Source organism: Lipotes vexillifer, unplaced genomic scaffold (assembly GCF_000442215.2).
Source record: "Lipotes vexillifer unplaced genomic scaffold, Lipotes_vexillifer_v1.1 scaffold860, whole genome shotgun sequence".
NCBI lineage: Eukaryota > Metazoa > Chordata > Mammalia > Artiodactyla > Lipotidae > Lipotes > Lipotes vexillifer.
Genome location: NW_006789568.1, coordinates 1,754,097 through 1,766,191, shown reverse-complemented (window position 1 = coordinate 1,766,191; position 12,095 = coordinate 1,754,097). Strand labels below are relative to the sequence as shown.

The 12,095-nt window shown below is 37.6% G+C and overlaps 1 protein-coding gene across 1 annotated transcript in view; it reads right to left on the bottom strand.

The window, feature by feature from the left end:
- Nucleotides 1-12,095, bottom strand: part of GIGYF2 (GRB10 interacting GYF protein 2) — a 101,054-nt gene that overhangs the window by 76,243 nt on the left and 12,716 nt on the right. Inside the window, 3 exon segments of the mRNA XM_007462768.1 lie at nt 1,619-1,659; nt 2,517-2,628; nt 7,291-7,402. Coding sequence (XP_007462830.1) covers nt 1,619-1,659; nt 2,517-2,628; nt 7,291-7,402 — 265 coding nt within the window.

The window sequence follows — 12,095 nt, the reverse complement described above, 5'->3', positions numbered from 1 at the left end:
CCCTACACACCCCGCCCCCAAAAAGAACTCCGTTGGTATACTAATGCTATTTAATAAACAGACAACTAAGAAATGCAATCAAATACTTTTGTCTAGGAGGCTGAAAGCTTCTGAAAGAACTGTTCATGATTCTTTTACTTCAAAGAATCACATCTTCTATGTTAAGGATTAAGTTTTCTGCAAAGGCCCCATTATCCTTTCAGGTGAATGGAGTACAGACTGAAAGAGGGGGAAATTTACTGGAAAGTGGGAAGAGCAGCTCTAACTCCTGGCTTTACAGCTCACTTACCTGGGCCACCTGAGAAATCAGTGACGATATCATCAGGGAGACCACGTTGGAACTAAGTTAAAAAATGCTTGTGGAAACCAATCCAGATAGCATGACAGTCCCAACAAACTGAAGACAAGGAGATACTAAAAATCATAAGGCCTACTTTTATTTATGTACAAGCCCATATTACCAATTGCCAGCAGCAGCCTAATAACCAAAAATTGCTATGTCTGCTTCAAAGCATTTCACACCAAAATGCACTGAGTTGAACCTTTTGGTATCACCTGGATTTTTTTAATGATCCTTTAATTCCATCCTCACAGAACCATACCGTAAGATGATCACCAGAACTGATCTCCCCCTATGCAGCAATCAATTTCTACTGAATAGGAATTATAATTTGAATATTACAGGCCTTTTTCCACCTCCACATTCTCCCACGGGTATTCACAAGGGTCATGCACAATTCTAACCCAGATGCCTCTAATTCCACCCATTTCTCTACATATAAGAAGCAAATATATGATAAGAACCATCTCTAACTTTAAAAAGAACAAATCATTCTGGAACCTTCAGTACTCAAATTATCTTAATTTGATGTCATAGGACGTCTCACGATTGATCAATATGTCAGTGTGTCCCAACAAACTAGTTAAGTACTGCTCTTCTTGGAAAGAGTAAGATACAGTATGAGGAATTTTTTTTAATCTACAGTATTTTCAACAGAAGTGGATTACTTATAAAAAGAGAAGCTCAGAATCATTAACACAGTTTATTTAATAACCTGAAGTGAGCATCTTATTTAAAAAAGCATTCAATAAAAGCCACTACAAAATATTTTTATAGATCTATGTGGACACTGCCCTGAAAAAAAGAAAGATTATACATCAAAAAGACCAGATGAATAAACAACATTCACAGTAAGAACATTCACAGTTTTAGCCTTTGCTCTCTAATACAAAAGCAAGCGATCGTTCTAGTATTTTCTCTATTTCTTCTCACCTATGACATACTACCTGCACTGGAAAAGGAGTTAATAGCCTGCTTCCTAACTTGAAATTTCGATTCGTAAGATAACCTTAATAAAAAATATGTGTCTTGCAGAGAACACACAGACCTAAACAGTTAAATCAAGTAAATCCTAATGGTTATATGTATCGTCCCTGGTTTCATGCAATAAAGCCCTCAAATAACCATGGAACTCTAAATGCAAGCAATGCTACAACCCCATCTACTGGAGAGATGCAAGTAATTTTTAATAAATGTATCCTTATGTGTGAACCTTGTTAAGAACCAGTATCATGGAAATCCAGATAAAAATACTTCAAAACAGTAAGAAAGTCTTACCTACATCTTTTCGCCCTGGTTTTTCAAAACGTCTATCACCCCTAGAAAAGGTAAAAATAAGTTTCAAACAAATCTTGAGAGTAATACATAGCTTTCCCATCTATGACACCCATTTTCCTATCTTTCTTAATAGCATTTCTTTCTTTTTCAAATTATAAAACAAATACACTGTTATTGCCTAACCTTTGGAAAATACAGAAAAGCACAAAGATGAAAACAAAATTATCCACCATCTCACCTACCAAAAGCTAGCTTCTACAAACCCAGAAACGTTATTTTTTTAATTAGATACACGTTTTATTTTAGGTATCTGCTATACAAAGCTTTATATACTGCTTTTAGAATGTGTTTTTACATATCACTAGATATTTTCAAAATTATCCTAACTTTAATGGTTATATACTATTCTACTGTGTGGATATACTATTATATAAGAAACCACACTGATATTAAGCTGTTTGGTTTATTTTGCATTATTTTATATTATAAATATTATCACAGTGGACATCTTTGTACATGTATCTCTGTGCAACTGCCTTTGCTCATCTTGAAAGACTTCATATAAAGTCACAAACAATACAGAGAAGATGCTTTGATTAACAGCAACGAACAGTAAAATGAAGATGCTTCCCACTGAGCACTAATCAAACAGCAAATCTAATTAACTATTAAATATCCATGCCGGCACTAAAACATGAATGTATTTATCTAGAATGCTTCTTCCTTTAAATAAGGATCATTTAAACATTTCTGACATAATTGATATTCAATTAACAGCACTTTTTGAAAAGGGAAACCTTGTAATTCTACAAAGAGCCTTCTCCTCTGCAGAAAGCAGAAAAGAAACGTTTTTTACACCAAGAAACCTTTATACCAAGATGTGGATCCTTTTAGTTACCTTTCCTCCCAGCTCTGCGACCTATGCATTTCCCTGCCACCTCCTCGACCAAACACACCCTCTACTTCATCAAAGCTTCTTTGGTAGAAACCACATTCACCTCTGCCTCTGCCTGAAAATAAGAAAACAGAAAAAATAATAGTCAGATGTCAACATCTGGCACAAGTTCCACATCAAACATTAATCTCTGAAGTTCTGTCTACATACAAAGGAGGATGTCTACATTTAAATGTTTAGCAAGGCCCACTGAATCTGTACCAGTGAGACCAAGGACAGCACTGAAGTAGCTAGACCACAGGAGGATAAAAAAACAAGTTAGAAAACTGTGTAAGAGTCCCAGTTCCAGTCCTGAACAAGAAATAGTATCAGCATTAAGCTCCTTAATAAAAAATCCAATTGTGAAATTGTACGATCAATAAACCATTACTACAAATCAAACCTTTTATTGTATTATTTTCAACAAAAATGGAAGATGTGGAGAGTTTGAGAAGAGAGCAGATAAAGTACAAAAGGCAAGCACAAATGTCTAATTTCTTTAACTCCGGAGAAAGGATAATTTAATTGGGTCAACTCTAAACTAACAATTTTGTGAACTAACTCCTTAAAGGATATTCCACAGCGACCAAAGGCACTCTCTCCCGTTTGCTCAAATCTTGAGGAAAAATATCAGGCAGCACTAAATATTCGAACTGCAGAGCCGGTAAGAATGTGTGGATGTAGGAATTTAGAGGCTCCAGTGGCTCAAGTGTACACTGGCCTTTACTGAAAGCAATTTGATTAATCTATCAAAATTTGACTCAACAATTCTAACTAGAATTTATCCTAATAGAAATACTCGCACAAATATGCAAATACATATATACGTAGATGTTCACTGCAATTTTTAAAGAAACAGAACTTAATCAGTAAAGGACTGGCTAAATAAATTCTGATAAAACAATTCAGCAGAACACCAGGAAGCCACAGAAGATAAAGTACTGACATCAAAAGAAATCTACATTATTCTGCTGAATGACAGAAGTTATGCCCCAAAACAATACATATAAAAAAGATTCCATGTATATAAATGATATGGCTGCATAGTTAGGGTCAGGAACGATATAAATCCAAATGTTGCATCTGGGGGCAGAAGGCAGTATGCACTTTCAGCTTTATACTTTCTGTATAGTGTGAGGATTTCCCAACTAACCTCTGTGTTGGATACACCATTTGCATCCAACACACAGGTTAGAAAATTGGAGGGCAGGGAGGTGCCTAGGGATGTATTTATACCTAGATGAAATCTTAGCCATTATCCCTAGCTCAACTTCTCCCGCGGTATAAAACCACCCAAAGAAAAATGATGATGAATCTTGAATAAAAGCATGAATGCATTCCAAAGCTAAATACAACTGAGTTAAATAATTGTTTCAAATATCCATGCAGTATTTCTACTTCTTAGTTATAATTCATCAAGAATTGACTCAATACAATTGTACTTCTATATGACATTATGGAATACAAAAATAATGCATAGAATTTTATGTACATAAATACCCTCTCAACTAGTCCAACTATCAATTTCTTCATCTGTAAAATGGAAGTGGGGACTAGGGTTGAACTACAATAATCTTACCTTCCAGTTACCTTCCAGTTGTACCAACTTAACTTCAAGTCATTTTAAAGTCAATGTCCAGTTTCGTACCTCTACCCTCAGGAAATACATACATTTTATTTAAGATCCTAAAACAGTGTAATACAAACTGTTATATTACACTGGGGTGATCCCCTAAAACGAGATTTTTAGGGTGAAAGAAAAAAAGTCCCCTGTCCTTTTAGAGAACAATTTTCTCAAGAAAACCATTAAGTACATAGCACCTTCGAAAAGTGTTTTATTCTGGAAACAGATGAATACGAAAAACAGCCTTCCAAAGTTGCCAGAAAAATAAGCAAACCACAGACAAAATATTTTCTGCCAGTTACGACTAGCACTGGCACTGGTCCTCCTTATGAGCCTAAAGCTTTATAAGTGGGCACAAAAAAAGAATCAGATTCTAGAGCTTTCCAGCTTGTAAAATGTAAGGAACAATCTTCTAAGTATAAGGCCCATAATCATCTATAAATGTAGTCCCCTATGAGGAGGAGCAAGTAAATACAACACTGTAAATCTTTCATGAAGTTAAATTTAAATGACTGTCCTCTTGTCTGAGTTTTCACCCTATTCTTTGGGAGGATTAAAATATACTTCCTTTAATAATGATGAAGACAGTAGCTGACAGTTGTGTAGATATGCTTTACTGTTGAACATCTTAACCAGATAAATAAAAAGATGACAAATTCATGTTGTTTTCCTGTTTGTTTATTTAAATTTTACTAGTTCTCATGATATTCCGAAGTCTGGAAGTCAGCCGATTTTCACATCAAAGTTTTCTCAAGTTGGAAAGGCCCAGGATAATCATCTGATGTTAGTGCTGCCCGTGCAAAAAAAAGCCACATTAATCACTATTTATTTAACCCATAAGTTAAAATTAAGTAATAAGTGAAGAAAACAAAACCACAGATTAAAGGTCTTATGAAACCATTAAAAAGAATCACAGTTGGGACAGTGGTGTTAGAAGTATTTTTCACCAAGTCAGTTCATTCATTTGACTAGTTTCACATCATTCACTCACATCAATGTTAATTAAGTCGCTGCTTTTATCACAGTATCTTTTACACATGCCCCGTTTAAATCCTGAATGTAAGAGTTCCATCCAACGGGATAACCCTACACACTTCAAAGAAACCAGAAGGCAGCAAGAAATTTATCAACCCTTCATTAGTTTCTTGATATGGAATTTTTTTAAAGCCTATTTAGAGAGATGGGTTGGTATTTGCAATACACAACATTGGTGGTCGCTTGAGGAACAAAAAACAGCCGCTTGTGGGCCATACTTCTTAATTAATATAAGATCTCTCAATGCCATGCCCTGAAAAGCATCAGCGGCAAAGCTGCATAAGTGCAACCTCTCCTCGCTGCCAGCCCACTGCAGAAAAACACAGGAAACACAAAGGAGCAGGCCACAGCCATCCTCAAAACACCATCATCACACCACCGAGAAGCACAGATCTCAGACGAATTCTGGACCAACGGAACCTAATCGCATGCATATGGGAGTCTAAACGGCCTGTGGACCTTCTGAAACACAACACACACATGCTTAAATCTCCGTTTCTGCCGACACCCAATTCTTCCTAAAGCACCTCTTAAAACTACAAGGTATGTTTACACTTCTGCTATGATTTAACCAACTTAGAAGTAAAAGCTCAAGTAAATATTTATATTACAAACATTAAGAATGCCCTTAAGGGGACTTCCCTGGTGGAGCAATGGTTAAGAATCCGCTTGCCAATGTAGGGGACATGGGTTCGAGCCCTGGTCCAGGAAGATCCCACATGCCGCGGAGCAACTAAGCCTGTGCACCATAACTACTGAGCCTGCACTCTAGAGCCTGTGAGCCACAACTACTGAGCCCGAGTGCCACAACTACTGAAGCCCACGTGCGTAGAGCCCATGCTCCACAAGAGAAACCACTGCAATGAGAAGCCCGTGCACCACAACGAAGAGTAGCCCCCGTGCGCCACAACTAGAGAAAGCCTGTGCACAGCAACAAAGACCCAATGCAGCCAAAAACAAAATAAATAAAATAAATTTATTTAAAAACAAACAAACCAAAAAAGAATGCCCTTCAGTAGCAGAAGATCAACAAACCCCAAACAGGGAGCAGATATCAAAGAACAAGTATATCAAAATAAGAATTATTCTTCCAAGAAAAGACACAAATCTACACAGTATGAAACTACAGGTTAAATAAAGGATTACTGCATAATTTTTTTGTTGTTGTTCTACACCCTAAAATAGGTCTAGTATCGATGAGACAGCTTTTACAAATGCCTCTCTCTGGCTGGGGACACTCCTGGCACACAGTCTTATATGGCACAGACCCTCTGTCACAGAGGCCTGGCAGGGACTTGGGTGCCATTCCAGCAGCCAAGGCACTTCGGGGAGCTCTGGCTCTCAAAGTGTAAGGTCCCCTGGGGATGAGGATAATGGATATTTGCCAAAGATAACTAGGACCATCTAGAATCATTCACACTCAAATCTCTTAAGCTAGGGCTTCCCTGATGGCGCAGTGGTTGAGAATCTGCCTGCCAATGCAGGGGATACAGGTTCGAGCCCTGGTCTGGGAAGATCCCACATGCCACGGAGCAACTGGGCCCGTGAGCCACAACTACTGAGCCTGCGCGTCTGGAGCCTGTGCTCCGCAACAAGAGAGGCCGCGACAGTGAGAGGCCCGCGCACCGCGATGAAGAGTGGCCCCCACTTGCCACAACTAGAGAAAGCCCTCGCACAGAAACGAAGACCCAACACAGCCAAAAAGTAAAAATAAATAAATTTATAAAAAAAAAAAAAACGGAGGTCTGTCGAAAGTGATTCCCCCTCACAACCACAAAATAATAACAATAATAGTAATGGCAACAACAACAATAATAGTAACACCATCACCAGCATTAAAAAAAAAAAAAAAAAAAAAAAATCTCTTAAGCTAGAATTACCCTCCTCTACTCCAAATCAGAGGTTGTGGAATAGATACTCTGAGAAACAGTTCAAAAAACAAATGTTCAGGACATTTATTAGGCAATTAATGTCAAAGAGCAGTCTTTTAAAAACCAAATATCAAAATATTTTTAAAGTGATCTCCCTATCCTCTCTCTCCACCATCTCCACCATTACTTGCTTCACATGAAAGCTCACCTCGCCCTCTTGAAGAACTCCGACCTCTAGGAGCCCCCACCACTGTGCCTCCTCCTCCGCGTCCTGTCAGTCGCAGGACAGCAGCACTGTTTACAGACATGGAAAAGTTTCTCTGCCAAAAAAGAGAGAAAGAAAAAAATGAATAAAACAAACAAAACTGCATGTTGTTCCTGGCCATCTCCCACTGCATCTATAAAACGGCACTTAATGACTACTAGAAATGGGAAACAATCACTACACAACCCACTAAGATGCTCCAAAACCTGATTTTAGCTGAAAATTTCAAATTAACATTTCAGATCAACAAACATTAACAACCAATGCCTTACACTATGTTAGGTTCTGTGAAGAAATATTAAGCAGACAAACTCTAAATGCTGTATGTATCCGGAAGCAGACGGGATATTTATGCATCATAATATATACAGAATACTCGGTAAAAGAGATCTGGTTTGAAAGGGCCCCTTAACTACAGAAAGGTGGAAATGACAGGGAGTCACAAAAGGTCTGAATCAACAGTATGATAAAGAAAAAAATGATCATTTTGCCTCATTCTGCTCACCACTGTGAATTAGCAACTCCAACTGGTATTTAATAGAATGACAGGTATCAGGGGTGAATGGGTAAGGGCAAAGTAAGAACCTACATAAGATCAACCATCTAAACGGGTAGGGGGAGAGAATGCTTGAAAAAAATAAACAAAATCCCAATTGCTTGGTCTTTAGCCTGCACTTGCACCCACAGTCAATCTGGAAAAGGGTCAAGTACAACAACAGTAGCGGGTGGGCATCCTTCAAACATGAAGAGGGACACAGGAAGACAGGAGGTCTGGGATTCAAAAATATGTTTAGTTGATACTTCTGGATAAATGGAATATACAGAGCTTAGGAAAAGGTAAAGCAAGAAGCAATTATAAAAATACTGAAAAATACTGAAAAATGATCTATAAGATATCAAAATCCTGGGCATCTGAAGGAGAATTTTGTAAGAGAGTTTTAAACTCAGAAAATGTTGGAATATATCCTTACCTGAATACTTTCTATAAACTTAGAACCTAATAGACATCTGTGCAAAAATGCAGGTGTGGTAACAGTGTGGCAAATCCAACTTCAGCGTGGCTGTAGCCAAGGCCCCTTCTGGCAAAGGGGCAAGAAGTGAGGCTTAAGAGCACACCAATCTGGTAGTAGCTAAATCACAGGGAAATAGAATCCTGCAATTCAACTAATATTTTAAGTCCAAATTGTTCTCCACTGTGAAGTCCTGATTTGCTGTTCTGATTCAAGATCAATTGAAATGTGATGTCTATACCTCTTTTGAAGAAATCAACATGTAACTGGTTTTTAAAACTTCTACTTTCATTTCTGAATTTCTTGTTTTAATATATGGCTCATTTTCTCCTCATTACCTGTCATTACTTCTTTTTCAGAACTGCATTCAATACAATTTGTTCAGATAAATTTTAGAAACTTATCAATGGAAGTTTTTTCCTTTGACTTTTATAGTTATATAATCATATAATCAAGTAACTTCAACACTGAAGACTTAAAATGTAATTGATAACTAAAAACTAGAGGCAGATACCAAACTTGATTAGTACTTATTTCAAACTATTTTTAAATAAAACTTAAAAAAAAAATGCTGGTTGAAACAAATGCATTAATTTACCTTTTAACACAGAGTAACCAGTGGAGTTACTGAATAATGCCTCTGGGATCACAATTAAGCAAGACTATGAAGTCCCCAAATCTAGACTAATATATTCTAAAATTAAAAAAACAGAGGTCAGAGCTAACTGTATTATGTATACCAGGATCTGACACTGTTGAACAACGCATTACCAAAGTATTACATGTATGAAACTCAAATGCACCCATCTATGGCGTTCAGGGAAACTCTCATATGCTTTCATACATCCTCACATATCGCAGCTGAAAGTGCAAACTGGTATAATCTCTGGAAGGCAATTTCTCAAAGTATATTTAAATGCCCATACCCTTTGACACAATTCCTCTTCTTACACATGTGAAAAATAACATAAGCAGAAAGATTTTAACTGCAGTACTATGTGTAAAAGCAAAAATGGCAACCAGCTAAGTATCAACCAAAAGGAGCTAATTTAAAAATCATGGCCATCTATACAGGGAATTCTGTGCAGTTCTTTTAAAAAATGAGGCTGGAACTTCCCTGGCAGTCCAGTGGTTAAGACTCCAAGCTTCCACTACAGGGGGCAGGGATTCAATCCCCGGTTGGGGAATTAAGATCCCCCATGCCAAGCGGCGCAGCCAAAACATAAAAATTAAACAAATAAATAAATAAAATGGGTAATCATGTTAAAAAAAAAAAACGAGGCAACTCTATTTATTAGGGTGGACCATATAAAATGGCTAATATTCAACCATTTCTGATCCAGAAAGCTACAATTTCATACAGTCAGCCTAATATATCAATACAAAGACATAAAGCATAGCTGGAGTTAAGAGCATGGAGAGGCTAGACTGCCTGAGAGTGAATTCTGGCTCCTTTACTCGACTTCTCTGTGCCTCATTTTCCTCATCTATATAATGTGAATAGGAATCTACTTCGTGGGTTGTTGCAAGCACTTAACACATTAAGCAACAAGTGTTTAGAACAGTGTCTGATACATATTAAAAGCTAAGTAAGTATCTGTTATTATTTCCCAAATAGATGCTCAGGTGAAAACAGTAAAGTGTAGAACTGTATGCATAGTATGCTACCATCTATGTGTATGTGTGTTTAAAAGAATAGATGCATAGACAGTTGCAGATGTATTAAATACCCTAGGAAGGGAACACAAGAAAATGGAAACAGTGGTTATTCCTAAGGACGAATAATAGGTAGCGAGAGTCTGGTTTACTCACAAACTTGCTTTTCGCTATATGCACTTTGTGAATTTTGTATACACATGTATTATCTATTCAACGATGCATAAGTGATTTTCTTTGATGTCAAATAAATAAAACACACCAGTCTGGTAGCAGCTACCTAAATTACAAGTGTAATGTGTAAAATCATGCTTTTCAAACTGTGATAGACATACAGGGAAATGTCAAAACAAAGACCAACTGGGAGATCTTATTTAAGTGTTAATTTTGTTCTAAGAAAACCTTTTACCTAGTTATATTTTATACATGCATGCATGTATATATATGTGTGTGAGTGTACTGGGGCGTGGGTAGTGAGGGAATGTGCACAAGCAGAAAATTACCTTGCAGTTTAAAGATAAAATATTCCCTTCAGGTAACTTCAGGAACCAAGATATGCAGCAAGAAGCTATTTTAGGTTATTAGAATTATTTACCTCCCCAACCAGAGTAATAGGGTGAATAAGTATACAAAACTCTAGCCTAGGAAGATCTAAGCAATTCCTCAACAGGTACCTGACCATCCAAAGTATACACTTCAAAATGTTAATGAACCTTTTGTCAGCTTTAAGTACTGTCTTACTCCAACATATTTTACAAAAAAGGCTACCAAGTGTCAGGAATTCCTAAATGATGCCTTTTTATTTATTTATTTATTTTTTTTGTGCGGTACACGGGCTTCTCACTGCTGCGGCCTCTCCCGTTGCGGAGCATAGGCTCCGGACGTGCAGGCTCAGCGGCCACGGCTCATGGGCCCAGCCGCTCCGCGGCATGTGGGATCTTCCTGGACCGGGGCACGAACCCGTGTCCCCTGCATCGGCAGGCGGACTCCCAACCACTGCGCCACCAGGGAAGCCCAATGATGCCTTTTTAAATGCTTCCAAAAATGCACCCCGCTGGTCTTCTGTGATTACCATGAAAACTTCCCAATCCTTACATTAAGCCCTTGTGATTACGGCATCCAGACCTTAACACCTTAAGATAAACTTTTCCATTATAAAAACAAAATGAAGAGTTACTCGTTTAGTCATTCTAGAACTAATTTCAGTGTGTAGGTGTACTGCATACCTAACTTTATTCCTTTTCAAATTGTTAACCAACAGTTCCCAGCAGCATTTGTTGAATAATTTTTGATTTTTCATATGATTTGTGTAGCCCTTAGTAAATACAATTTCTTAGAAATGTTACAGGATTTTTCTGAATGATTCAATTACTTTTTTTTTTTTTTAATTAAAAGTCTATCACGTTTTGGTAACTAGTAGCAAGTCCTCCTCCCTACTTATTAAAAAGCTTTTCTGGCCCATGTAGTCTCTAAGAAATCCAGCCAGTCATTTAAGGAAAAATAAAAAGAAATTATTAAAAATATTCATAAACAGTTGGAAAAATAATCACAAAAGATTGAAACTGGTACACTGAGCTATATAAAAATTAGCTTCTCGGGCTTCCCTGGTGGCGCAGTGGTTGAGAATCTGCCTGCTAATGCAGGGGACATGGGTTCGAGCCCTGGTCTGGGAGGATCCCACATCCCATGGAGCAAGTAGGCCCGTGAGCCACAACTACTGAGCCTGCGCGTCTGGAGCCTGTGCTCGTCAACAAGAGAGGCTGCGATAGTGAGAGGCCCACGCACTGTGATGAAGAGTGGCCCCCGCTTGCCACAACTAGAGAAAGCCCTCGCACAGAAACGAAGACCCAACACAGCAAAAATAATTAATAAACGCGTACCCCCAACTTCTTAAAAAAAAAAAAATTAGCTTCTGCATTTAAAAAAATCATAAGTGAAATCAAATGCAATTAAAAATTTAGAAAATTTAACAGGTTAGGGTTAGGGCGAGCTCAAGAAAAAGATTACTATCCAAAAGAAAAACTGGCAAAGACAAGAACAAAAAATTCAAAGAAATATAAATGCAAACATTTGAGAAACTCT